This window comes from Nyctereutes procyonoides, unplaced genomic scaffold, assembly GCF_905146905.1.
Source record: "Nyctereutes procyonoides isolate TBG_1078 unplaced genomic scaffold, NYPRO_anot_genome, whole genome shotgun sequence".
Taxonomy (NCBI): domain Eukaryota; kingdom Metazoa; phylum Chordata; class Mammalia; order Carnivora; family Canidae; genus Nyctereutes; species Nyctereutes procyonoides.
In genome coordinates, this window is record NW_026575021.1 from 6,012,870 (window position 1) to 6,040,807 (window position 27,938).

General features: G+C 37.7%; 1 protein-coding gene and 1 pseudogene across 1 annotated transcript in view; one reads left to right on the top strand and one right to left on the bottom strand.

Moving 5' to 3' along the window:
* The window catches only part of POLR2B (RNA polymerase II subunit B), a 44,074-nt gene that overhangs the window by 5,579 nt on the left and 10,557 nt on the right, over positions 1 to 27,938 (bottom strand). Inside the window, exons 6-21 of the mRNA XM_055339458.1 lie at positions 27,736 to 27,894; positions 23,625 to 23,789; positions 21,199 to 21,395; positions 20,920 to 21,039; positions 19,974 to 20,160; positions 19,148 to 19,291; positions 18,779 to 18,918; positions 18,567 to 18,678; positions 13,200 to 13,354; positions 11,813 to 12,011; positions 11,115 to 11,283; positions 4,045 to 4,141; positions 2,744 to 2,838; positions 1,108 to 1,358; positions 938 to 1,027; positions 587 to 694 (exon numbers count right to left, since the gene is read on the bottom strand). Of these exons, the coding sequence (XP_055195433.1) occupies positions 587 to 694; positions 938 to 1,027; positions 1,108 to 1,358; positions 2,744 to 2,838; positions 4,045 to 4,141; positions 11,115 to 11,283; positions 11,813 to 12,011; positions 13,200 to 13,354; positions 18,567 to 18,678; positions 18,779 to 18,918; positions 19,148 to 19,291; positions 19,974 to 20,160; positions 20,920 to 21,039; positions 21,199 to 21,395; positions 23,625 to 23,789; positions 27,736 to 27,894 (2,388 nt within the window). The remainder of the gene's footprint in view (positions 1 to 586; positions 695 to 937; positions 1,028 to 1,107; positions 1,359 to 2,743; positions 2,839 to 4,044; positions 4,142 to 11,114; positions 11,284 to 11,812; positions 12,012 to 13,199; positions 13,355 to 18,566; positions 18,679 to 18,778; positions 18,919 to 19,147; positions 19,292 to 19,973; positions 20,161 to 20,919; positions 21,040 to 21,198; positions 21,396 to 23,624; positions 23,790 to 27,735; positions 27,895 to 27,938) is intronic.
* LOC129520838 (U4 spliceosomal RNA) lies at positions 15,160 to 15,336 on the top strand (annotated as a pseudogene).

The following is a 27,938-nucleotide window of genomic DNA, read 5'->3' on the forward strand; positions in this document are numbered from 1 at the left end:
ACTAATATAGCTAATAATACAGCTATACAATTATTAAGTTCACACTGAACTAACCACCAATGAATTAACTCCTCATCTACAGAAAAGAACCAGTCAAAAGATAATAATAGATATATGTAGAGGTCGGATATAGTAAATTTAATAAAAATTATGACTTAGCCAAAACCTCACAAATTTTTGCTGGGGGAAGAAATACACAATCATAACCAACTTACAAATTAAAAGCAGGAAAAAGAAAAAAAAAAATTTAAAAGCAGGAAAGTGGGACGCCTGGGTGGCCCAGCAGTTGAGTGTCCGCGTTAGGCTCAGGGCATGATCCTGGGATCCTGGATGGAGTCCCGCAACAGGCTCCCTGTGGGGAGCCTGTTTCTTTCTCCCTCTGCCTATGTCTCTGCCTCTCTCTATGTCTTTCATGAATAAATAAATAAATCTTTATAAAATATATGAATAAATAAAAGCAGGAAAGTAAGTATCATACAATCTTTTTTCCAAAAAAGAACCCTGACTCAAATATGAGAGAATCACCTATCATCATTTTGGAAGAAACATCAGTTTGGAACATATATTTTTAAAGAATATTTCTTACCTTCCCTTGAAGACATTCAATCAAGTGACCAATAGTCATGCGAGAGGGAATGGCATGGGGATTTATGATGATATCAGGGGTGATACCCTCACAGGTAAAAGGCATGTCCTAGGAAGAAATTTTTTAGAGGAGACAAACGTAAGTAACTCTCTTCACTATGAAACTGAAATGGATCCTCCCCTTTCTGAAGTTTCCTATGTCCTCAATTCTGTTCAACATGCTCTATTCATTTACTTACTCAAAATTAAAAAGTCAAGCCTCTATCACCTTTGCACTTTTAAGTTAAAGCAAATTTTGATTCTGTAAAATGTTAAACTGTGCGTTAGGGTGAGGGAAATAAGAGACACCTACCTCTTGTCTGTACTGAATACCACAAGTACCCTTTTGACCATGTCGACTAGCAAATTTGTCTCCGATCTGTGGAATTCTAACAGAGCGGACCTGAATTCATACAAAAATAGGTTAGTTAAGTCAAACTGGTTTACTTTTTATAAAAAGCAGTATGAAAAAGCTATACTCACCCTTATTTTACAAAATTTATATCCTTCCTGGTTGAGAGTTACCATAACCTGATCCACAATGCCAGTCTCACTAGTTCTAAGAAACGTGCTACAGTCTCTCTTGGTATAGCGTCTATTAGTGCCCTCTAATTCATCTTCATTTTCAGGCAAGGTGACTGTTTTGCCTATAATAACATCATCTCCTGATACACGGACTCCAGGAGCTATCAAACCATCATCGTCCAGCTTGTCATAAATGGCATGCCTCATACCTATGAGGAAACAGACACAGAATTTTCTGAAATGGTACTACTATATAAAGTATTTAAAATGTCACATAACCCGGGGCACCCGGGTGGTTCAGTCTGGTTAAGTGCCTTTGGCTCAGGTCATGACATCAGGGTCCTGGGATTGAGCCCTATGATGGGCTCCCTGCCTGGTAGGGAATCTGCTTCTCCTCCTCTCCCTGCCCTTCCCCCCCAAACTTGTGGTCTCTCATTCTAATAAATAAATAAAATTAAAAAAAAAAAAAGTCGCATAATCCCCCCAAAAGATTAAAACCAAATCCTGAATCAGTTCCAAGTCAGAGAGAAGTTCATAGGAATCTTTAACACCATGAGCTATGTGTAATAATAATACAATGCTCTTACTCCAAATCCTACAAACTATTCTGAATTCTAAAAAAGTACTGGACTAACACTGGAAAATCAAAATGTCTATGACTTTGGATAAGGGTGTTGCCATCTTCTGATCTCAGAGGGCCTGGGTTGTGCAGTCGGTTAAGCATCCGACTCTTGGTTTCAGCTCAGTTCTGATCTCAGGGTAGTGAGATCAAGCCCTGCATCCTGCTCTGCCACGGGGAGTCGGCTTGGCTTTCTCTCTCCCTCTTCTTCTGCCCCTCCCTCCTACACTCACACTCTCTCATTGAAATAAACAATCTTAAAAAAAAGAAAGAAAAGAAAAAGAATACGCCCTCTACACACATCCTCTCAAAGAAATTTTGAATTTCATCTTATGTAATCTTAACTCCACTGGACATCAATTCACTACTACACAGAACCACCCACAATGGCTCTATATCTATGGGATAACAGAAAGATGACTTAAAAAACAAGACACATTTTACTTCACACAATACATTAGAAGTCAAAACTGTAGCAGATGCATACATTTCCCTGGGACAGCCCATTCATCCCACTGCATACACAGTTTTTAAGTGTCTGTGAAAATAGTAACTAGACAATAAGTTTGAGTTTTCTAAACAAAAAAAAAAAAGTGCCAGGTATCCCTTTATCTGTTAAATGTATACAAATATGGTGGTTAGACAAATATTATGGACACACTACAATGTGGAGAGGGGAGGGAGTTCCCATGCAAATACATAAACTGAGTGAAAAGTTCACAGTACAGAAGTACTGTATCCCATGAAATTATATGACCTCTGTGATGTCCTCAATACCCTCTTCGATGCAGATCTACCACGATGGAAGGATCTTAACCAGCCAACTCCTATGTGTAAAGACTTTTGGCAAACACACATATTTTCTTATATATCAGCTCTAAAAATAGTGGAGGGGGGCAGGGGGGAGGTACTAATTAGGAAAACCATGGTGAGTTAACTTTAAATTCCATTATTTTAAATGTCAGTATCACTTACCCTGGCATGTTTCGCGAGTTGGCTTCTCAAAAACTTCTTCTTGATCAAATCCTTTCTTAGATTCCTGTTCTTTATATGATCGATAGAAGACAGACCTAAAAATGCATGGTTGTAAAGGTAACTTCTATTTTCCTTTTATAATAGAGGTTAGAATATACCAATAATTTTTACTTTGACATTTGGGAGACAATTTAACCATGAATCTAAAATAAGAGTTAACTGTATTAAGAGTCAAAGTTAAGTCTTAAATGGTATTATATGTGCCACACATGTAGCATTTGATCTGTACCTTAACACAGCTGGATTATATGTGAGAACAGGAAGGACCTAAGGTCACAACTGCAACCTCCTACCTAAAATAAGAATCCCTTCCCTAATAACCCCAGAGAAGGTCATTCAGGATCTGCTCCAATATCTCTAGTGAGAAGTTTATGATATTAAGGTATCATGCCCACTCTCTGGTCCTAGTTCTATCCTGACACTATGCAGAAAAAATCCATCTTCTCAATTTCTAGTTTTTAACCAATCTTCATATGCCATGTATCTGGGATTGTCAATAAAATAACTAAAGCATAAGAATAATAAAGACTGAGGGACCTCTGGGTGGCGCAGCGGTTTGACGCCTGCCTTTGGCCCAGGGCACGATCCTGGAGACCCGGGATCGAATCCCACGTCGGGCTCCCGGTGCACGGAGCCTGCTTCTCCCTCTGTCTGTGTCTCTGCCTCTCTCTCTCTCTCTCTCTGTGACTATCATAAATAAATAAAAAAATTTAAAAAAAAATAATAATAAAGACTGAAAAAATACTATAATTTTAATAGTTATTTGTGGGTCCTAAGATTAATAGGTTTATTTCTTTAGACATTTCTGTATTATAATTGCAAACATGTATTTGCTTACCAAAAAAGAGTAGAGGGTGGCGACCTCAAAATATTAGCATTTGAAAATCCTGAGACACAGGAAATAGTGTCATTCCTTCAGTCATTCCTGACCATGAACCAACTGGGCCTGTTTTCTGGAGCAGGGCATTGATTTCGCCACACTGAACTCTATACAGCTATCTATACAACAGTACGTACTGGCCAGTATGTACACAGAGCTTCATGAATGGAGGCAAAAGAGTAAATATCGTAACAGAAAAACTTCTCGGCTGTCAGATCATTTTTTCTTCTAGCCTGACTTTCAAAACCACCAAAAAGTTTGGATACATACAAGCCAAATCTATTTTTTTAAAAACTTTTTTGATTAAAGTATTAATTTTTGCACTGTATCTGTGTTTTGACAACTGTTGTAAATAGCTGACCTGAAAAAGCCTCTGTCTACAGCTGAACGATTCATGATAACAGAGTCTTCTTGGTTATATCCAGTGTATGATGCAATGGCCACAATGGAGTTGATACCTGTAGTGCATGTAAGAGCATACATTAAAGCTTCATCTGGGAAACAAAGAAAAACTTTCTTTTATTTATTTTTAAAAAGTTAAAAATTCCTTAAATTTTTTATTCCTGGTACCACTACTGCAATTGACAGGACAATATACATGATATAATGAAAAAGACAAAGCTACAACAGATAAAAGACCTCAGGAATACACATCTAGGGGCACCTGGCTAGCTCAGTCAGTAGAGCAAGCAACTCTACTGGGTCAAGCCCCCATGATGAGATTACTTAAAATCTTAAAAAAAAAAAAAAAAGTCTAATTGACACTACATCGCATTAAGCAAGAGCTGCATGTTTTGAAAACTGTGGCTATAACCATCCTGAACAAGAAATGTTTTCTATTTAAGCTCTGGTAACTTTTCTGACTATGGATCATCATTTCTCCTACGGCAGACTTTTACAGACGACTATTTCAAAGTAACCTGCAGCTTTCCTGACCAACTAACTCTCCTGCTAAGAACTGTAGCCCTTTTCTTCTGAGTTCTTTTAGAATCTTCTGCTCATATCCACCACTTCCACCACCAGATCCATAACCACCACCATAGGGACTACCCAAGTTTCTTCACCAAAACTGCCCCCCTTCACAGGTCCATAATTTAATTGCTGTTGTCCACTCTAATTTACAAAATCACTAGGTTCCCACCACCAGCATAGTTACATCCTCCAAAATTTCCTCCTTCACTGTAACCCCTGTATCTTCCACCACCACACCATAGCTTCCTCTACTGTTACAATCAAGACCACCACTATCATTGCCACCACCCTCCATAACTACCTCTACTGCCAATACCTCCACCACCACAGCCTCCTCTTCCACCGAAGTTTCTTCTGTGATCCATAAAGTAGCCAGATCCACCTCTACAACCTCTTTGTGATCCAGCAGACTGCATTTCTTGCTTAGAAAGGGCCTTTTTCACTTCACTATTATGCCCATTAATAGTATGGTATTTCTGAACAATAATTTTGTCAATTGTATCAATGATCATTCAAAGTTACAAAAGCAAATCCTTTTTTTTTTCCATCTCTTCCTGTCTTCCATAACTTCTATAGTTTCAATCTTGCCATACTTTTAAAATATACTTAAGGAGGGGCAACCTGGGTGGCTCAGCAGTTTAGCGCCACCTTCAGCCCAGGGCCTGATCCTGGAGATCTGGGATCCGAGTCCCATGTCGGGCTCCCTGCATGGAGCCTGCTTCTCCCTCTGCCTGTGTCTCTGCCTCTCTCTCTGTCTCTCATGAATAAATAAATAAATAAAAATCTTTAAAAAAAAATACTTAAGGAATCTCTATACCTAACATGTGACTGGAACTCACAACCCTGAGATCAAGAGTCATACACTCCTCCAACTAAGCCAACTAGGTGCCCCTAGAGTTTTTTATTTTTTTAAAGATTTTATTGATTTATTCATGAGAGAGAGAGAAAGGAAGGGAGAGGGAGGGGGAAGAAGAGAGGGAGAGAGAGACAGACAGGCAGGCAGGCAGGCAGGCAAAGGGAGAAGCAGGCTCCATGCAGGGAGCCTGACATGGGACTTGATCCCAGGTCTCCAGGATCACGCCCTGGGCTGAAGGTGGCACTAAACCACTGAGCCACCCGGGCTGCTCCAGAGTTTTTTGTTTTTTTTTTTTTTTTTAATTTTATTTTAAAGATTTTATTTATTCATAGAGACAGAGAGAGAGAGAAAGACAGAGAGAGAGAGGCAGAGACAGAAGCAGGCACCATGCAGAGCCCGACGTGGGACTCGATCCAGGGTCTCCAGGATCACACCCTGGGCTGCAGGCGGCGCTAAACCGCTGAGCCACAAGGGCTGCCCCAGAGTTTTGTTTTTAACTTGAATTCATTTTTAACACTTTAAAAAGTAAATTTACCTAAAAACTTAGATTTTAAACTTTTCTTTAAAAATCAGATCTGGCATCACTGGGCCCATTTATACACATCACAACCATAGCTGAAGCTGAATACAGATAAGTGGAAAGGTAAACCTCTAACTCACCAATCCTGCCTAAACCTGTAGGAATTACAGGCTGCAAGCCCTGTTTAAAAGATAACACTAAACATTTTATGCTAAATATAACCTTGACTGCTCTCTAAAGAACAATCATACTAACAAGAGGGTATTTGTTCTGAGCACCTTGATGAGTTTGTATATTTGAATTTAGATCTAATATGCTCTCCTTGAGGAGGAAAGGACTCTGATATTCTCCAAGGAAAAACCCCAGTAGTAGCAAGGCCTTCAGAGAATCAGAAAAGTCCAATAAACAGTCACTTCTCAGGTATGCAATGAAAACTCCTCCCGAAATCTAAATGATTTGCTCTAGGAAATCTTTAGTAGCATTCACACCGGTCACCATCATTTTGTGTGGACTCTTTGGGGGAGCTAGAAGAATTTTAAAAAACTTCACAAATGATTAAGCAGCATAATGCAAGGAAAACACATAAAAAGCCAGTAGTAGGACATAGATCACATCTGTGGTACATGAAACAGGCAAGACTTCTCCGGCATGTCCTTACATTTTGGTGGAGAACCACCTATACCTATGTCCTGCACCTTTTCCCAGATGATATAGCCTATAGGTGTTCAACTGTCTTGGCCTTGTGAGGCTTTCCTGCTTTCATGTGACAATCCCTGGATCACCTATATATACTACATCAACTGGAGCCCAGAAGATAGTCCCTTCCATCCTACCTTTATCCAATCTATCTGGGCAAGTCTGAGAGATCAGCTAAATTTAGCTAAAAACATGAACTTGGGACGCCTGGGTGGCTCAGCGGTTGAGCGTCTGCCTTCGGTTCAGGGCGTAATCCCAGATCCTGGGATCGAATCCCACATCGGGCTCCCTGCATGGAGCCTGCTTCTCCTTCTGCCTGTGTCTCTGTCGCTCTCTGTGTCTCTCATGAATAAATAAATAAGATCTTTAAAAAATAATAATAATAAAAAATAAAAACATGAATTTAAGTATGCTTCTAATAGTTTTTTTCTTAAAAGCCCCAAATCAAGATGCAATGTAGTGAAGAGCAAAAGGCACCAGAAAGAGAGATGGGAGGAAAAGGTCTACGTTTGGTCAAAAAGGAAAAACAGGCCAGTTTAATTCTGAATTTATAGTTCTTAAGTTGTTTAACTCTGGGCAAATAACTTAACCTTTTGGATCCTGTCTCCACAGTTGTAAAACAGAGATAATATAACTACCACTATCTCTAATCATTTGACATTTATTCCTCCTTTACTATCTGCCAGGCACTCAGCCATCAGTTTTAAATGGATTTAACCATTTAATCATCACAAAAGCTTTATGAGGCAGGTACTATTAGTCTCATTTTGCAGGTGAAAAAAATATCAAAATGTTTTTATGATGTTTAGAAATAACATATGTAAAAAACCTTTGGACGGTGTTTCAAATTCAATGCTCAATAAATATTAGTAACTTTGATAAAAATATCTGTGAGCTATGGGGTGCTTGGGTGGCTCAGTCATTGAGTAGCTACTCTTGATTTCAACTCAGGTCATAACCTCAGGGTCCTGGGATCAAGTCCTGAGTCTGGCTCAAAACTCAGGGGAAGTCAGCTTCAGGATTCTCTCTCTCTCTCCCCTTCTCGCTCTCTCTCTGCCCCTCCCCCTACTCACTTGCTCTCTCTCTAAATAAATAAAGCTGTGCAATCCTTGCACACACGCTAAGATGAAATTCTGTCACAAGCATCTTTGCTCCCAGAAGATGTCAACTAAGGTAATAGTATACTATTACCTTGATAGTGTTTGATACCCCTACAAGAATAATACTCATCAAGAAGACATTCTTTAAGATAACTTGATTAGCCCGAATCCGTCAGTCAGGGCTCAGAATTTGGCCAATGCAGCTGGCATGTTAGACAAAGCCAGGGTCAATAATTCAGCCAGGAGGTCAAGAGATTGGTTATATCAATAGAATGAGCAAATAAATAAATACACTGAAGTCAGCAGGAGCCAGATTTCTCCTTATCAGAAAATGGAGTTCTAAAATAAACACTCTCGCGTGTTGGACTGGGATGGAAGAGGCTTGTGTGAACCTGTGTTACTTAACATACAGAATCATAAAAATAGACAAAGTTGTGGGAGCAGTATGTGCATATGCATTTTGCTACGTTATTAGCTGAGAAACAATGATATTCTAATAGCAAAAAAGCACACTTAGCACCCACATTCTGGTTTCCACATATTATTCCTTCACTGAAAGAAACTGATGAGTCCAGGTTTAGAGAAAGCACAAAATACAATGAAGTGCATAAAGAAAGATAAGGGACCTATCAGGAGTCAACTTCAAGTTGTTCCCACTGCAAACTCTGGAACAATTTTAGCATCAAAATGGAAGGAATGATGGAATCAGAAAATCACCATTTGACAACAATCATGCTACACACTAATGGCTGAAAATTTGACAAGGAACAGAATATTTACATCATCTCAAAGTATCTCTTCCCAAAACACAACTTAGTACAAAATACTTTTAATTAACAGAAAGTGGAGAAATCTGGCAGACATCATCTTAATCACATGAATAGTTAAAAGTCACTATTGGTACATATAGACAGCATGTGCCTCCTGATATGATGCAATAAGAATACAGTATTACTTCTTTGCTGGTCCTGCCAAAAATTCATACTAACCCTAACCTGCATACAATCATGGGGAAACAACAGCCAAAGCCAAACTGAGAAGACAAAGCATAACTTTGCCTGAACGCTTCAAAAACGTCAAGGTCATGAGACAAGGAAAAACTAAAGAACTGTTCCACACTGAGGAAACTAAGGAAACATGCAACTAAATGCAATGCACAATCCTGGATTAGAGCCTAGAACCATGAAGGACAATATCTAGAATGGCAAAATGAACTAGGGACTGCTCACTAGATGGATATCCATGTTAAACTCCTGATTTTGACTGTGGTACTATTGAGAAGATCTTTGTTTTTAGGAAACATTCACTGAAGAATTAAAAAGTGATGTGGCTTCATGTCTATAACTTACTCTCCAATGATTCAGGAAGAGAAAGGGAAAGAATAAGACAAATGTGGTAAGATATGAACTAGGGAACTAGATGAAAAGTATACAGAAGTTCTTTGTACTGGTCTCACAACTTTCCTATCCGTTTGAAATTATCTCCAAATACGGTTTTTAGAATAAACAATGTGATTAAATCTTGAAGCAAAAACAGAACTGAAAAGTATGTGTAGTCCCTACCAGCCATGACTTCACCACTTCAAACCAGTTACCAAAAGAACATTTTACTTCAAATCTAACCTTTTACCTGTATTTCTTTTCTTCTCTAGTCATAAACTATTATCTAAATATTGAAGAAAAACACAACAGTGCAAGCATCCCCCAAAGATAGGAGCACACTGTAGAAAAACCTAACAGATTGTGTTTTCCTAGTCAAGAGTAACCCCTTGTGGAGGACTTTGAAAATAAACCACTCTAACCTGTGAGAATTTACTATCAAAATGTTAGATTTTCTAGTATAGTTAATTTAAGGCCACCATTTACAAAGCAAAATTCTATATAACATTATATAGATAATGTTACAAATAAATAACATTACCCACAGTTAAAGCCAAAATACTATTAATAGTAAGGTAAGAAGACAATTACGCCATAGAACTTTGCTGCCTTGATAAATATTCCCCTACCCTTTAGACGTCTCTGCACCATCTTACCTGTTGTCCAGTCTCCCTCTTACAAATCTGTAAACTCCTGATTCTCCTATCAGTTACATCTCAAATCTGTTCTCCTAAATTCTTTTCCTGGTAACTAAAGTTCGGTCTCTGGCTTTATTCACACTTTGAAATTCCCCTCAGTAATTTCATGGTAATCTAGAATTATCACTAATATATCAAAAACCTCACAGCTCTAAATTTGACCTTCTTCCAAATCACATTTGCAACTATTAGAAAATCTTTTCTCGGGACACCTGGGTGGCTCAGCAGTTGAGCATCTCTGCCTTTGGCTTGGGGTGTGATCCCAGTCCCAGGATCAAGTCCCACACGGGCTCCCTGAGAGGAGCCTGCTTCTCTCTGTCTGTGCCTCTGCTTCTCTCTGTCTCTCATGAATAAATAAAATCTTTAAAAAAAAAAATTCTTTTCTCAGTTATGGCAACAACTCAAAACCAACATGCTGAAAACTGAACTTATTATTTTACCTCTAAAACATCCTCCTTCTGTATTCCCAATCCTATTAATAGTACCCCTCTCTTCTTGATCACCCAAGCCACAAGTAGCAACGTATTTCCAATTCCTATCTTCTCTCCCTTCATCACTCCACAACCAATTAATCAAGTCCATCATGGGTATTCCAACGGGCACTCACCTCCTACTCTTCATTTCTTAAAGACCTTACAAATCCTGAGACCACTGAAAAAGCCTCTAAATTATCTCCTCCAATACCATTCCTGACTGTAATCTGTATCAACTATCAGAATGATATTCCTAAAATAAATTTCTAATTGTATTACTTCCTTGCTCCAAAAGGCCAGATGGGTGTCATTCTCCAAATTCAATCTGTTCTCTCGACATTGTGAGACCAAGGTTCATTCCTGTGCACTTATACTCCAGTCATACTAGAGTGTCAGGACTACTACTAACTTTTCCCATATCTCATACATTCATGTATCTAAGCCCTTCCTCAACCCATCTCTCAAATTCAAATACTCTTTCACCAACTTTACACTAGTCTAAAATGCCACCTCTCTTGTGAAACTGGCTCTAGATTTCCAATAGGATTCAATCATTTCCTGTACCTCACCCTAACACTTACCACATATCTATCTCTTTATTATTTGTGTTGTTTCCCACATTATAATTCTGAGAGAAGAGATGCTGTGTCATATGTATTTTATTAACCCTCCCAAGCACCCAGAAGTGCCTTAAGCATGACAGGATCTTAAAAACTAAAGGGCAAAACTGAACATACCTGCTGGAAGCTCTCTAAATCGTAGATATTCCATTGACCGTGTAGTCACAAGCGGTTTTTGAGGATAATACAGAACATGGGCCAGTGTATCCATACGAACATGGAAGTTGGTGATATAAACTCCCATAGCCTGCTTACCCATAGCAGACTGATATGTGTTTCTAGGGGACTAAAGGTAGAAATGAAAAACAGAATCAATGAAAATTTAATTGCTTCTGGGGCACCTGGATGGGTCAGTTAAGTGTCTGCCTTTGGCTCAGGTCATGATCCCAGGGTTCTGGGATGAAGACTTGCATGAGGCTCCCTGCTCCTCAGGAGGCCTGCTTCTCCCTCTCCCTTTGCCTGCTGCTCCTCATGCTTGCACTCTCTTTTCTCTTTTCCTCAAATAAATAAATAATCTTTTTTAAAAAAATTTACTTCTGAAGGAACAAACTTTACAGGGTGCTATGTAAATCAGTAATATGGTTGATAAAAGTTATGTTTTCTCAAAGATAAGTGATAAGCATTTGGAATAATCAACTATGGCTTCTAATCCAACTATGGCTTCAGCGAAAAAAGAAAATAAGTCTATTAAATGCAGATTCTCTAGGAGTTCACAGTCCTTTCATCAACATGCTTTTCTTTAGGAAAAACTAGATTAATCATTTTTCTACTTCCCCCAATTTCTCACAAACCAGAAGTTAAAAACTCCTACCAACCTGGTTATGATCAGGAAAGGGAATAATAGATGCACAGACACCAAGAATCATTGATGGATGAATCTCACAGTGTGTATATGTGGAACAATAAGCTACTTCTTTTTCCTGTAAATCATCTGGAGTCATTGCAAGCATTACGGTTTCTTCTTCCAGAGTATCAATATATTCTACTACCCCACTGGCCACAAGATCCTGCCAACTAAAAAAGAAGAACTCGCTTTATTTCCTTATTTACTGAATTATTTTAAATAAACTTCCTAGTTAACAGAGTATTCCAAAAAAAAAAAAAAAAAGTATTCCTATATCTACATATACAGATAGAGTTCCAAAATAGGTCTATTATTGTTAATAGTGGGGAAAAAAATCAATTTACTAAACAATACACATGAAGTATAGTTCTGTCAATATTACCATTAGTTTGTAATGCTTTGTCCTGAAAGGAACTATTTAGGGGAAGGCTGGCTCAGTCAGTGCAGCATGTGACTCTTAACCTTGGGATTGTTGAGTTTGAGCCCCACACTGTTGTAGTGATTACTCAAAAATAAAAATTAAAAAAAAAAAATAGGAGTGCCTGGGTGGCTCAGTTAAGTGTTTGCCTTCGGTTCAGGTCATGATCCCAGGGTCCCAGATCGAGTCCCGTGTCAGGCTCCTTGCTCAACGGGGAGCCTGCTTCTCCCTCTCCCACTGCCTGCTGCTCCCTCTGCTTGTGTTCTCTTTCTCTCTGTCAAATAAACATTTTTTTAAAAAATAATAATAAATCGAATTATTTGTGGATGTATACGTATAGGTTATGTAATTATTTTTTTTAAGATTTTATTTATTTATTCATGAGACACACACACAGAGAGGCAGACACACAGGCAGGAAAAGCAGGCTCCATTCAGGGAGCCTGATGTGGGACTTGATCCCAGGACTCCAGGATCATGCCTTGAGCCAAAGGCAGATGCTCAACTGCTGAGCCACCCAGGCATCCCATGTAATTACTTTTTAAGAGGAAAATACAAATTGGGGGCTTTTAAGTATTTTTATTATATATACTGTTTGAAATATTTTTACAATAAAAAATAAATTTTAAAGCAGGTTCATCTTATTAAATGACTGTTACACGTAACATATATAAATTTATATTATATGCTATTTATTATTTGATAACATGTCATAAGGACTTTATTCTTCAAACTCTACAAGTCCCTTACTTAATGACAAAAATTAAAAAAAACAAATACTTTCCTTCTGGAGCAATGAAAGTGTTCTGGAATTAGGTAGTGGTGAGAGATGCAGGATCTTATGAATATACTAAAAACCACTGAACTGTATACTTTAAAATGGTTAATTTTATGGTATGTGAACTAAATCTCAATTTTTTTCTCTTCTCAAATGTTCTTACCTGTAGTTGTTATATTCTCTCTCTTTCAATTGATCAATGTGTCTCTTCTTCAAAAGTAGTTTTTGTTTTTCTACAATCAGAAGTGGCCTACAAATACGGCCTGCATCTGTATAAATCCGAATCTCCCTCTCTCGAATATCTCTGATCATAGAAACCTTCCAGTAAAAAGACAAAACAGTGTTATAAACTTTAATTTTCTCTATCATTAAACCTTAGTGAAAAATAAAATTCTTAATAAATTTCTGGAGCAAACCATTAATAAATAACATGCACAAATCTCAAGTTTCTCGTTTGTTCAATATACTAAAAACCCTAGTTATAATTTAAAATTTTATAAAAAGGGACACCTGGGTGCCTCAGCATTGAGCATCTGCCTTTAGCTCAGGGTGTGACCCCAGGTCCAGGATGGAGGCCCACATCAGGCTCCCTGCACAGGAGCCTGCTTATCACCTGGTCTATGTCTCTGCTTCTCTCGGTCTCTCTCATGAATAAATAACTAATTTTTTTAAAGATTTATTTATTTATTCATGATAGACAAAGAAAGAGAGGCAGAGACACAGGCAGAGGGAGAAGCAGGCTCCATGCCAGTAGCCTGACACAGGACTCGATCCTGGGACTCCAGGATCGTGCCCTAGGCCAAAGGCAGGCACTAAACCACTGAGCCACCCAGGGATTCCATAAATAAATTTTTAAAACAAAATTAAAAATAAAATGAAATTTTGTAAAGAACAAATATTTAACCCTGATACTTGTAAAGCTGAGTAATATCCAGCAATGGGGATCTCTGGGTGGCTCAGCAGTTTAGTGCCTCCCTTCAGCCCAGGCGTAATCTTGGGAGTCCCGCGATCGAGTCCCACATCATGCTCCCCGCAGGGAGCCTGCTTCTCTCTCTGTGTCTCTCATGAATAAACAAATAAAATCTTAAAAAAAAAATACCCAGCAATAATGTCATGCAAGATAAAGTAAAAGAGAAAATATATTTTTGGCATCACAAACACTAGTATATTACAACTTATTTTGCCTCTTTAATAATTACACAGACTTCACTCTGCAACCTTTCAGTAACCAACCCTGTATCACTTTGCATTGATACTTTCTCAGTAATAAGCTCAACTTCTGACACTTACCTATCAAACAAATGGCTGTCTACCTTCCAATAGAGCAGTCACTAGCTACATGTCACTATTAAGCACTTGAAATCGGCCATCTCTGAACTGAGATACACTGCAGTGTATAACATGTACAAACTACAAGGTAGATTTCAAAGGACGATATCACATAAAAAAAGTACCACATTAAAAAAAGAAAAACAGACCCCTAAATACAGAGAACAAACTGGTGGTTAAAAGAGGTGGGTGGGTGGGGGAACACCTGGGTGGCTCAGTGGTTGAGCGTCTGCCTTTGGCTCAGGGCATGATCCCGGGGTCCTGGGATGGAGTCCTGCATTAGGCTCCTTGTGAGGAGCCTGCTTCTCCCTCTGCTTATGTCTCTGCCTCTCTCTGTCTCCCTCATGAATGAATGAATAAATAAATAAAATCTTTAAAATAAAGGGGGGGGGCAGTAGTGGGGATGGGCAGAAAAGGGTAAAGAAATTAAGAGGTACAGATTTCCAGTTATGGAATGATTAAGTCACAGGGATAAATGGTACAGTTCAGAGAATATAGTCAATGGTATTATAATAGCATGTATGGTGATAAACGGTAGCTACATTTGGGTGAGCACAGCATAACATAGAGTTGTCAAATCACTGTTGTACACCTGAAACTTACGAAATACTAAGTGCCAACTATAATTCAATAATTAAAAAAAGTACCACACAAAAATAAAGAATGTAAAATTTCTCATAAATAATCCGTATACTGATTAGATACTGAAACTGTAATATTTTGGATATATCAGATCAAATAAAAATATTAAAATTACTTTCATGTTTCTAATTTTTTTTAACATGGGTACTGGAAGCTTTGCGCAGTGGCAGTATTGTAGCCAATGAGGTTTATCTGAGGCGCAATTATTGCTAATTGAAAACTTTTCCAAACATGGGTACTGGAAAAATTTAAGTATGTAGCTCATATGATATTTCTACTCGGCAGAACTAGAAAATATATTCCCAGAAAATAATTTTTTTTTTCAAAGATGTTTATTTATTCATGAGAGACACACAGAGAGAGGCAGAGACCCAGGCAGAGAGAGAAGCAGGCTCCATGCAGGGAGCCTGATGTGAGACTCGATTGCCGGTTTCTGGGATCAACCCCTGAGCCAAAGGTAGACACTCAACCACAGAACCACCCAGTAGTCCCTTCCAGAAAATACTAAAAAAAATATCTGGGGCAGGGACACCTGGCTGGCTCAGTCGGAAGAACATGCAATTCTTGATCTCAGGGTCATGACTTCAAGTCCCACGTTGGGCACAGAGCTGACTTAAAAAAAAAAAAAATGGGGGGTAAACTTACAATAAAAAACATAGTAATTACTAAAAGCACTGTGGAACTTGAACTACCTATTTACAAAGAAATAAGTCAAAAAGAAAACAAATAAGAATTTCCATTGAATTATATAATTCTAATATATAATCTTGGAAGCCAACTAAAGAAATGAATTGACAAAGAGTTGGGAGATGGAAAAATAGATTCGTATTTCTCCAACAAAAGTACCTTAAGAACGTAAAATCACCTCTGGATACTTTTATTAAAGACTGAGTTTATTTAAGAAAAATTTGGATTACTGGGTTTAAAACCAAGAGTAAATCATAAAAGCTTGATCAAAAACACCAAGGTCTCCAAAACTAAAATGTCAAAAGCCATTAAAGAGAAAATGTTCGGGCAGCCCGGTTGGCTCAGCGGTTTAGCACCATCTTCAGCCCAGGGTGTGATCCTGGAGACCTGGAATCGAGTCCAGCGTCAGGCTCCCTGCATGGAGCCTGTTTCTCCCTCTGCCTGTGTCTCTGCCTCTCTCTCTCTCTGTCTCTCATGAATAAGTAAATAAGATCTTTAAAAAAAAAAAAAAGAAAATGTTCTACATCCTTAGCCCATTTCCTGTCCTTGAAAAACAATGTGAGGAGAAACACTATGTCTTTGAGCAAAACACGATCAGTGACACTGTCCAGTCCTAGAAAAGACATGGTTTTCAAATGCATTGCCTTGAATCCTTAGAGAATTCCTAATAAAATACAGTTCTATTCCCTTTTTTTTCTTCAGTTCTATTGTCTTAATAGGACGACATAAATTGTGAACTGTATCTTCTTCAAAGCCCCAAAGGAAATGGGTGTACTTTAGTAGGTCTAAAGAGGACTACTGACAGGACAGCCTAAGTCAGAAATCGGTAAAATGACTACCTCTGGTAGTCACAAAATATGAACAAAAAGAAAAAGTGCCAGATTCCTTCAGGAAAATATACCCAATTCCTCCCACTTAGAGGCTCCCATAATCACTAACAGGAGATTAAGGTACCTAGTCCAAGGCACAGGATTATTTATATGTTCAATAAACACTTAGTATCTACTGTATGTCAGGTACTATGCTCATAGCTGAAAATAGAAAGTCGTATTAATACATGTTCCCCGCCTCTGGAGAATTAAGAGTGTAGCGAGTGAGGCTGGCATGTAAGTCAACAGTTCCCATCTGGGACAAGCATTCTGTCACAAACATGTAAGAAAATACACTGTATACAGTCACAGAGATCTAAATCAGGGGGTCAGGGAAGAGCACACAGGCCAAATCTACCCTTGTCATCTGTTTTTGTAAATAAACAGATGGTTTATGTACTGCCTATGGCTGCTTTTCACTACAACAGCTGAAGTGAATACAGAGCAGAGTATATGGTAAACAAAGCCTAAAATATTTAGTATCTGGCCCTTCCAGAAATCTTTGCCAAGTTGTGATTGAATCAAACGGGGCAGGGGGAGGTGGTCAGGTAAGGTACCCTGAAGGAGCCAAAGGAGATGAGAGTTAATATAAGCTTTGCAGAATAAGTGAGATTTATCTGAAAAAAGTAATAACACCCTTTTCCCTACTGCTCATTTTTGGGGAGGAATGGGGACAGGAACACAATCTAGATTAAAGGAATGGGCCCATGGAAAGGTAAAGAGGCCTAAAACAACAGGAGGAATTTAATTTTACTCTAGAAAATAGAAAAGCTGAAGAAGGCTCTTAGAAAAACATGGAATTACCAAAGTTCTCAATCATAAAAAATACAGCCAATTTTGGTTCTTAGGCTTTCTCTTAGTCCTGGCCTGCTCTCAAGTAAAGCATGCTGTTGCTGCCTTCAAGCTATGAATACTCCAGATTCAAAACCCAGGGTCTGCCTGCTAGAGAAAAGCCTAGAGCAATCGCTCTGCTCTGCTAAGTAGAAAAGAGATCAGCTACTGACTTAAGTGTATTAGTTTCTCTCCAAACCCACTTTCTCCTAGACATAATCCACAATATAGATTGGGGGAAATCAAAAGACTGAGCCATATCTCTCAATACAGTACACTAAAAGCAAAAGCCCTGTTTTGGGTAGTAATAAAAGTAATAAAGCCCATATAATATATATTAATGCTTAAAAAAAAGCTCTCCTAATCCCAAAGCATTTTAATATCCACCTAAATATAAAAATCTTTATAAAGGTGTATCACATTTTAAGAATGAATCTCTGGGGATGCCTGGGTGGCTCAGTCAGTTGAATACCTGACTCTTGACTTTAGCTCAGGTCATGATCTCAGGGTTGTGGGATGCAGCTTCAAGTCAGGCTCCGCACTTAATGTGGAGTCTTCTTGTCCCTCTCCCTCTACAACTCTCCACCCCCTATTTGCATGTGCTCTCTCTGAAATAAAATCTTTAACAAAAAAAAAAAAAAAAAAGGAACATATCTCTGGATTCAAAGGAAAAATCAGAGCTCATTATTCTCTTATCAAAAGCATTATTGTCACCTTTACAAAAAGACCCTCAAAAGAATTTTTACTTTAAAATATAATTTGAGTTCTAAAATTATAATTAAAATTACATGTCAAATTTTTTTTTTTTTTAAGATTTTATTTATTTATTCATGAGGGGCAGAGAGAGGCAGAGATATAGGCAGACAGAGAAGCAGGCTCCATGCAGGAAGCCCAATGTGGGACTCGATCCCGGGACTCCAGGATGCCCTGGGCCAAAGGCCGATAATCAACTGCTGAGCCACCCAGGCATCCCTACATGTCAAATTTTTAGAAGTATATACCTAAAGCATTAAAGCAAGCAATATCTTATATTTAGCTCAAAACATCACCTAGACTTTTGACAATGTACTCTACAAGGGAAGCAGTTAAAGATGCCAATGCAAATAAAACTGTCACTAGTCTTATGCCTTGTTTAGATATACCATAGGATCATGCACTCTCAAAAGACTCACTTCAGACACAATGATGTCCATCTGACGCCGCAATTTCCTTAGAGTGTTCATAAGTTGTTCAGGATCTTTATGTATTCCAACCCAGCAACCATTAACAAAAATCTTGGTTGCACTAAAATGTGAAATCAAGAGCATTTTGCAGTTAGTATCTGTATACTAAGCAACAACCCAAGATTAACAATAGTTTCAAAAGAAATCACATCTATACATACTCAGCAATAGCTGCAGGAGAAATTTCTTCTAAATTTTCCATACTCCATTCTTCTAAAAATTCCAGAATTGGAGAAGGCTGAGACCCAACTGAAATATAAGCCATCAGGGCTAAATTCTTCACAAGTCCTACAGCATGGCCCTACAAATAAACAAAGTATTACTCATACTGATTTAGCATGCCTATCAAAATTCTTTTCCATAAACGTTTTTCCTTCAATTTGATTTCAGGATTTACTCTAAGAACAAAATCATAAATAAAACATTAGTTCTAGAACCACACAGCATAACTAAATACTTCCACAAGTAATTACATATCCTACATAATTATTGATAGACTTTTGGACTGAATGTAAACTCTAATGTATTACCTCTGGGGTCTCAGCAGGACATACCATTCCCCACAATGTATTATGCAACTGTCTTGGTTTTGCTAGCTTGCCATCTCTACCAATAGGTGAATTCAAACGACGAAGGTGAGAAAGAGTAGAGGCAAAAGTCAGGCGGTTTAATACCTAGAAAACAATAGCAAAACTTTAAAAGTTTGGGCATTTCTGTTACTCATCCTATCACATTTTTGGCAAATACTAGAAAGAGGCAAAGTCACATTTTTACTTATAATCAATTGACATCAAACTCTCCCTATCACTCCTTTCTCCATCCTTTCCCTGAATAAGATCATTCACCTCATAAGTGCCTGTTATAGCAGGGATGGTAAACATGTGAGGTACAATTCTAACATGTCACATAAATGCTTTATTTATAATCACCTCCAACCACTAGGATGTTAGTTCCACCAAGAGTTGGTGACCCTAACCCCCACGCATTCACAAGTCAACAGTGTACTGTACTTTGCATCAAAGAAAGGGAATACCCATTTATTCTCTGGGTCGGTGTCTAACATGGAGGTCTAAAAACATAAAAATTTCACTAACATGGACCATCTTTACCTCCCAAGCAGCTACACTAATTTATTAACTATCTTGCTGTAAGCCAAAACCTTCATTTCTCTTAAGTAATGCTAACAGCTAATTTTAAGACAAATTTCATTTTCATAATCCAAAATCCCCCAGTGCTGTTATACCTGACAGAAAAAAAAAAAAAAAAGCAAAACAATTTACACTCAATGAATGAAAGGATTTCTTAGTCCCAAGACATTTTCCTATCAAACCTGTAATCATAGTCCATATGTCCTACCTGAGATACTCCAGCTCTGGCTTGATGAGCTTTCTTTTGGTCACCCCAGTTTCCAGTAGCTAAGGAATATTTTAGGCCATCAGATATAATCCTTGTTTTAATTGCCAACTCCAAGTTAAAATCCTTTCCTCGATCAATAAACTTCTGTGCATAGATCCGCACTTCTTTAAGCAAATTCTTAAACATACTGCCAAAGAAAATGGTATCATTTCAAATATGTAAAGGTCAACATACATTCTCAATACGGACAATACTGCCCACAAGGGGGAGGAAAGTAGTTAGCATAGAGGAAGGAAAGTGTTATTACTCTCTTTATGTAAAAAGCACTGATGTACTTACAGTACATAAACATACACAAGAGGAACAACTAGGGAAAAAAATGTCAGAAGAGACTCCTTAATGGGGTGAAAACAAGACTGAAGAACACCAATCCAAAATACACAAAATAACAGAATACATAGAAACACTACTATAATCTTTTTCATATTGTCTACATACTTTGTTTTTAAAAACTTCTGATTATGAAAGTGTTAGATGTTCATTATAGGAAATATGGAAAATATAAGAACATATGAAAAATAAAACTCACTTTAAACCAATATTGCTAATATTTTGATAGATTTCCCTCCAGCTTTTGTGTTTTTATAAAATGCAAAAGCAGGACTAATAAAAATTCCAATATCATCTATACTTAGAAAATCAAGACAAATGCCTTATAAAGCTACCAGAGGAATAAAGAAAATGTAAATAATAAACTGTCCTCACAAACCTGAAATTGTCAGACAGGAACCAGAACAAAATCTGGGCAAGTGGCACAAAGAATGTAGCTAACTTCCTATGTACCCAATATGGATGCCAAAAGAGTTTAGTACTTCCATTAGTGCAATGACCAATCTAAAGTGAAATCTCTCTACTTTTAACAACATCGTTTTATATCATTCCTTACCCTCTAAATAAGAATGCAAGCAGTGGCCCAGCAAGATCCAATCTTTTGTTTCCATAGTGATCCCTGTCATCTAATTCTCTTCTACCCAAGGCTGCTAGAAGCAACCTATGAACCATGTACCTTGAAAAAAAAGAAAAGAAAAGAAACAAGAAAATGAAAAACAATACATATGGCTTTTGGCTTTTTAAAAAACTCGTATATTAAAAACACCATTTCTGATATTTTTAACTTTAAGGAAAACTTTATCTCGATGGTATCTTGGCAAAAATCTTAACATACCCCAAAAAATAAGCTTTCTTGGTCTCACAAAAGTCACTGACACCAACATGAGGGAGCATTTCTTTTTGTAAGACTTCTTTTGCATATTTAATTCTTTTCTCTTTAGTGACCCCAGGCTTTGCCCCTCTTGAGCCAATGAAATTTAGTGCAACATTCTGCTCCTGGATGACAAAAGCTTCATCGAGAGAAGGTTTCACCTATCAGAAAATTCAAATGTAAGTTATTTTCAAATTCATATTTTCACCTTAAAATAAGTGAACTGTTAACTTTCATTTATAACTTGTTAAATATCCCTATGTACTTAATAGAATACGCAAATATTTTTTTAAAAAAACAAGGAACCACAAAATCCTAGAACTTGAATACGTCTTAAGATCTAGAGATCTGGGGATCCCTGGGTGGCGCAGCGCTTTAGCGTCTGCCTTTGGCCCAGGGCATGATCCTGGAGACCCCGGATCGAATCCCACGTCGGGCTCCCGGTGCATGGAGCCTGCTTCTCCCTCTGCCTGTGTCTCTGCCTCTCTCTCTCTCTCTCTCTCTGTGTGTGTGTGTGACTATCATAAATAAATAAAAAATTAAAAAAAAAAAAGATCTAGAGATCTGACAGAATCTACACAATTACACTTCCTAAAAATAATAAAAATAACCCTATTATTAAAAAAAAAAGCAGTTTTTGGTTTTTACACTTTAGTTAACAATGGCAAAACAAAAATTCCTAAATATCTTACACCAATTTAGAAAAGTTTAAGTCACATTAAAATTGACTCAACTACAAATGAATAAATGCACTAGGCTGGTTTTAGTCTTGGTTTTAAGAGGTTTTTAACCTATAAATAAAACTACTCTGTTTTTTGTAAAGGACAATATTTCAAAGGCAGACTGTTATAGAGACCTACACGTTCCATACCTGCAGCAAAGTGGGTGTGGCCTCTAAGCAGTCATGTAATCAGTTTCCTTGTCTGAGGTGGTCAGACATGATAATCCCCAAGTTTTACTCACTCTAGTTCTAACATTCTAAAATTCCAATTTTACATAATGAGCATGAAGAATGTGTACCACTTAACTTTGGCCCCTGTATATACACTTTAATCCTACCACATTTTCTGAAATGTCTTTCCTGCCTCTGACTTCGTATGTCTATTTATCACTGATTCTCAAAAGTCTAAATATCCATATTCCAATCATAGAACCAACAATCAGAAAAAGGTAACATAAACCAGTCAAAGTGAGGCCACAACATGGTAAATGGAAGTGGTCTTTTTAAATCATCAATGTTATGAAACTGTTTTGTTAAGGTTAATATGGATTTGGAAAAAAGGAAAACAAAAGAAAAAATTAAAGTACTCTTGCAAAGTGAATGATTGACTCAGACTGTAAAAATTGGCCTAAGCTTCGTAAGAGCTAAAGGAACAAGCAATAATTAAAAATAAGTAACAGACATAAAGCAAATCAGCTCTTTCACTTTCCTAAGAAAATTCCAGTTTGAATATGATCTGAATCAATTTTGAATCATTTGCAATGCCTTTTGGATTAAAAGATAATAAATTTTCTTAAATACTTAAATAATTACTATCTTTAAGTATTTAAGGAAAATAAACAAAACAAAACAAACAAAAAAAACCAAACAAACCCAAAAACACGACCATTAGTAAAAGCTTATTAAAGTAAAATCTAACCAGAATCCATTTTTCTCATGGAACTGCATCAATGCTCTAATAACTAACGTACTCATTCTGCTATCTCACTTTGTGACCAATGTCTGGCCTCCATTTATTTAACCTTATTACTTAGTAGTCCTAAAGACTTTAGACAATTCAGGACAACTGGCAATAACCTAAATAAGATCTATGGCCTAGTAGTATTAAAGCTAAGTATTACGAATATGTAACGAATGTCCTGGTTTTCATAGGAAATACACATTGAAGTATTTAGGAATAAAGGGCACAATGCCTGAAACTTACTCTCAAATGTAGAAAAAAATAATATGTATCAATAAAGAGAATGCTAAAACAAATGTAGCACAGGTAACAACTAGTGAATCTGGGTGAGAGTTTATAAAAGTTCTTTGCAACTTTTCTACAAGTTTGAAATTATTTCAAAATAAAAAGTTAAAAAAGGTTATCAACTATTCATTTTTTTTTACTAAATTGCACCATATGGTATGCTTTCATGATTTTCTTACTATGGTTTCTTCTTGTTGCTATCGGTGAACTCTGGCTGCCTCTAGTTTTTATGTCTATTTTACACATAATTGTCAAGAAAGAAGCTGAAGCAAGGCTGAAGGCTTTTGCTACACAGTAAATAGCATGGATCTGTAACCGCTAAATTACTCTTCAAAGCATCTTTCTACTATGTTTTAAGATTACCAAGTCAGTAACTTTAAACCTCTCATTAGAACACTGTGAATATATTTTGCTTTACATTACCATTTCCATCATCTCTGGATCTTCAAAATCATAAATAATATGCTCTAAAATATCTCTGTCAGACACAAAACCTAATGCTCTAAACACAATAATGATGGGAACTTCCTGCTTGATATATGGTAGAGTTGCCACAATGCGTTGACCAATAGCACTCTTTTTTGCACCCTAGAAAAATAAAACATTAGAATATCAGTACAAAGAGATCACGGTCACATAAAAATATCACAAGAACCATTTCATATACATGTCCACAGTATGTATTTCAAAAGAAGTATACCTTTCAAACTTTAAGGAATGTCCTTAAAGTCCTTGCCAAAGACACTGAAACAGGTTTACTAATTCTATGAACAGGCTGATCATTTAGACCTAAGAGAACTTCTATCCTCTATTATATGCCTGCCAAGACTCTCTTAAAAATACACAAAAAACAAAACACAAAAAATTCTCTGGAAGAAAGACATAACGGGTCAAAAAAAAAAAATATGTAGGGTAGCCCAGGTGGCTCAGCGGTTTAGTGCCACCTTCAGCCCAGGGCCAGATCCTAGAGACCTGGGATTGAGTCCCACGTCAGGCTCCCTGCATGGAGCCTGCTCTCCCTCTGCCTGTGTCTCTACCTCTCTCTCTGTCTCTCATGAATAAATAAATAAAATCTTAAAAAAAAAAAAAAAAATATATATATATATATAGGCAAACACAGGAAAAAAGCTAAGCATGAATGAAAAATATTAACTCAGAGCTGGTAAAGTATCTCATTTGAATAGTATTTCAAAATTAAACAGCCTCTCTCACATAATTTTTTTCCAATTTCTCTTTAATTGTATACACATACAGAAATGAAACAAAAGTTACTAGCCTACACTTTCATAAAAACAGGCTTCTCCATTTTAATTATCTTTAATATTAAACTCTATCTCCTCTTGGCCTCATAACCCCATATTGTCATGGTCCCTCTAATAACAATTTCTGTCATCTCCTCCTATTCAGACCTGGGTCCTTAGAAATCTTACCCAATTTTATGGGTATTCAGTTAATGGCTCTTCAAAAATGATATCCAAACTTTCATCTTGCTCTTTTTCCTGTACTCTGAGCCAAATGCTAGTTGGTTGTTTCTACTTAGAGATCAATTATGCCATTCAGTCTATGATTTGTTTCATCACAGATCTTTTTCAGAATAAGCAAAACATAAGAAAATAATGCACACATCATGTACCCCCACAAAATCTTTTGTCTAAGAAATGAACTCACTACATTCTAAAAATCAATTCTTAGAAGTTTTCTATTTCATCCAGAACTTGAGGATAGAAACCACAGAATATTCAGTGACTCATATTATACTAAATCTATCACTAAATCCAGATTTTTTTTTTTAAAGATTTGATTTTTAAGTTATCTCTACACCCAATGTGGGACTCAAACCTACAACCCTGAGATCAAGAGTTGTATGCTCTCCCGACTGAGCCAGTCAGGTGCCCCAGATGATTTTTCTTTTCTCTGCCTCTAATTTGTTCATTTTGCCCCTAATTGCCACAGTAATCTCTCTAACATATGTTTTCATTTCTTTGCCCTCCATGATCTAGGCTAATGCTGCTCAACAAAGAATGCACATCAGGAACACCCGAGATCTTTTCCAAACATTTGTACTTGGGCCCCATTCTACCTCTATTTACAAATAAAAACCACTTTAATTCTTTAAAATACCTATTCTACATGTCTATTTAACTTCAGGTAGCTAAAATTCTCTAATCTTCAAGTTCAGAACTGTTTGCAAGGGCACAGGACTAGAAACCTAAATGCCCATCAAAAGGGAAATGGTCAAATAAATTTGCTACCAAAATAAAATAAAATAAAATAAAAATTATGCTACCAAAAAAAAAATAAATAATAAAATAAAACTACATCTATAAATAAATAATAGAAAGAAAGCAAGGTACATCTACATATGGAATATAACAGCTCCAAAATAATGATAAAGTGCTGATCTAAACGTTTTTTTTTTAATATATTTTTTTTTAATTTTGATTTATTTATGATAGTCACACACACAGAGAGAGAGAGAGGCAGAGACATAGGCAGAGGGAGCAGCAGGCTCCATGCACTGGGAGTCCGACGTGGGATTCGATCCCGGGTCTCCAGGATCGCGCCCTGGGCCAAAGGCAGGCGCCAAACCGCTGCGCCACCCAGGGATCCCTGATCTAAACATGTTTTTAAAGGATACCAGCAGGGACGCCTAGGTGGCTCAGTGGTTGAGCATCTGCCTTCAGCTCAGGTCATGATCCTAGGATCGAGTCCCATATCAGGCTCCCCACTGGGAGCCTGCTTCTCCCTCTGCCTATGTCTCTGCCTCTCTCTCTGTATCTCTCATGAATAAATAAATAAAATCTTAAAAAAAAGATACCAGCAAAGTTCAAACTTTGTATCTCATGCTACCATTTATATTTTTTGCATTAAGACTATTTCTGAACTGATTCATGAGAAATTATTAAAAGTGACTGCCTCTGCGAAAAGAAGGTCAAAGGAAGACTACTTTTTATATTAAACTTTTTTCTACTTTTGAACTATTTTAATGTGCATGTATAACTTATTCAAAACAAAATATAAAAACTGTACCTGAAATTAAATAGAAGCAATTGCAACTACTTTTGAAGACCGTTATAAAGATAATATCAAGCAGAGTAACATAACTACACACAGCAAATAAGAAAAGCTATTATTTTTTTAAAATAAAGATTTTATTTACTTACTTACGGATGTTAGAGACAGAGAAGGGGGGAAGGGAGGTGGGGGGAGGGAGAGGGAGGAGGGAAGGCAAGGGAGCTTGCTCCAGTGTGGGGAGGGGCAGGAGGAGAAAGAGAGGGGAAACCTCCAGTAGATTCTACACTGAGCACAGAGCCCAATGCTGGGCTCCATCTCACGACCCTGAGATGATGACCTGAGCTGAAATCAAGAGTCAGACACTCAACCAACTGTGCCACCCAGGTGCCCAAGGCTAGGTATTATTAATTATTACAACTCACATAGTAGGGACGCCTGGGTGGCTCAGCGGTTGAGCATCTGCCTTCGGCTCAGGTCCTGATCCCAGAATCCATGATCATGTTCCACATCAGCCTCCTTGCAGGGAGCCTACTTCTCCCTCTGCCTATATTCTGCCTCTCTCTCTGTGTGTGTGTGTATGTCTCATGAATAAATAAACAAAATCTTTAAAAAAAAAAAAACCACAAGTAACATGGTAGGCAGCTTCTAAGATGGTGCTCATGGACTCCTGCCTACTACTATTATTCCCTTGTATAACTGTCTTCCCTTGAAAAGGGGCTGAACATAGTGGCTTATATCTAACCAAAGAGAATATGGTAGAAATGAGAGGATGTTGTTTCTAAGATTATGTTATAGAAGACTGTGATTTCCATCTTGCTTGTCTACTCTATGGTCTTCTCGATTACTCTCTCTGATGAAGCAAGCTCCATGTTGTCAGCAGCTACATGGAGAACCACGTGGCAAAGAACTGAGAGAAGGTTCCTGCCACCAGCCAGCAAAGAACCGAGTCTCTCAGTTCAACAGCCCACAGTGAACTGAATCACAGTGGTTTCACAGACAACCACATGAAATGAGCCTTTGACGAGCACAGCTCAGGCAAACACCTTGACTGCAGCCTTGTGAGAGATGCTCAGCCAGAGGATCTAGCGAAGCCACCCCAGATTCTGGATTTACAGAAACTGTGAGATGATCTATGTTGTTACTGGGGTAATTTGCCACATAGCAATAATAATACAACATCTACCATATAACACTGACAATATGCTCCAGAAAACATTTTTTAACTAAGAATGGAGTCTGACGGGACACCTGGGGGGCTCAGCGGTTGTGCACCTGCCTTTGGCTCAGGGCGTGATCCTGGAGTCCCGGGATCGAGTCCCACAGCGGGCTCCCTGCAAGGAAGCCTGCTTCTCCCTCTGTCTGTGCCTCTGCCTCTCTCTCTCTCTCTCTCTCTCTCTCTCTCTCTGTATCTCTCGTGAATGAATAAATAAAATCTTAAAAAAAAAAGAATGGAGTCTGATAAATTATAAGACTAGACAGAAAGAAATAAACTCAAACAACATCATATCCCAGGCCATACCTGTCCTCCTCTTGCCAGCATGCTAACCCAAATAGTACTTGTGGGTCGGGAAGAATTCTCCAGACATGATCTACACTCTCCCGTGTAGGCATATTTAGAATCCTTTTTGGCGAACACATAGACAGTGTTTGTCGCCATTTTCTCTTGAGCAATCAGAACCTTTAGGGACAATAAAACAGTTATGCCATAAAACCCACAAGTCC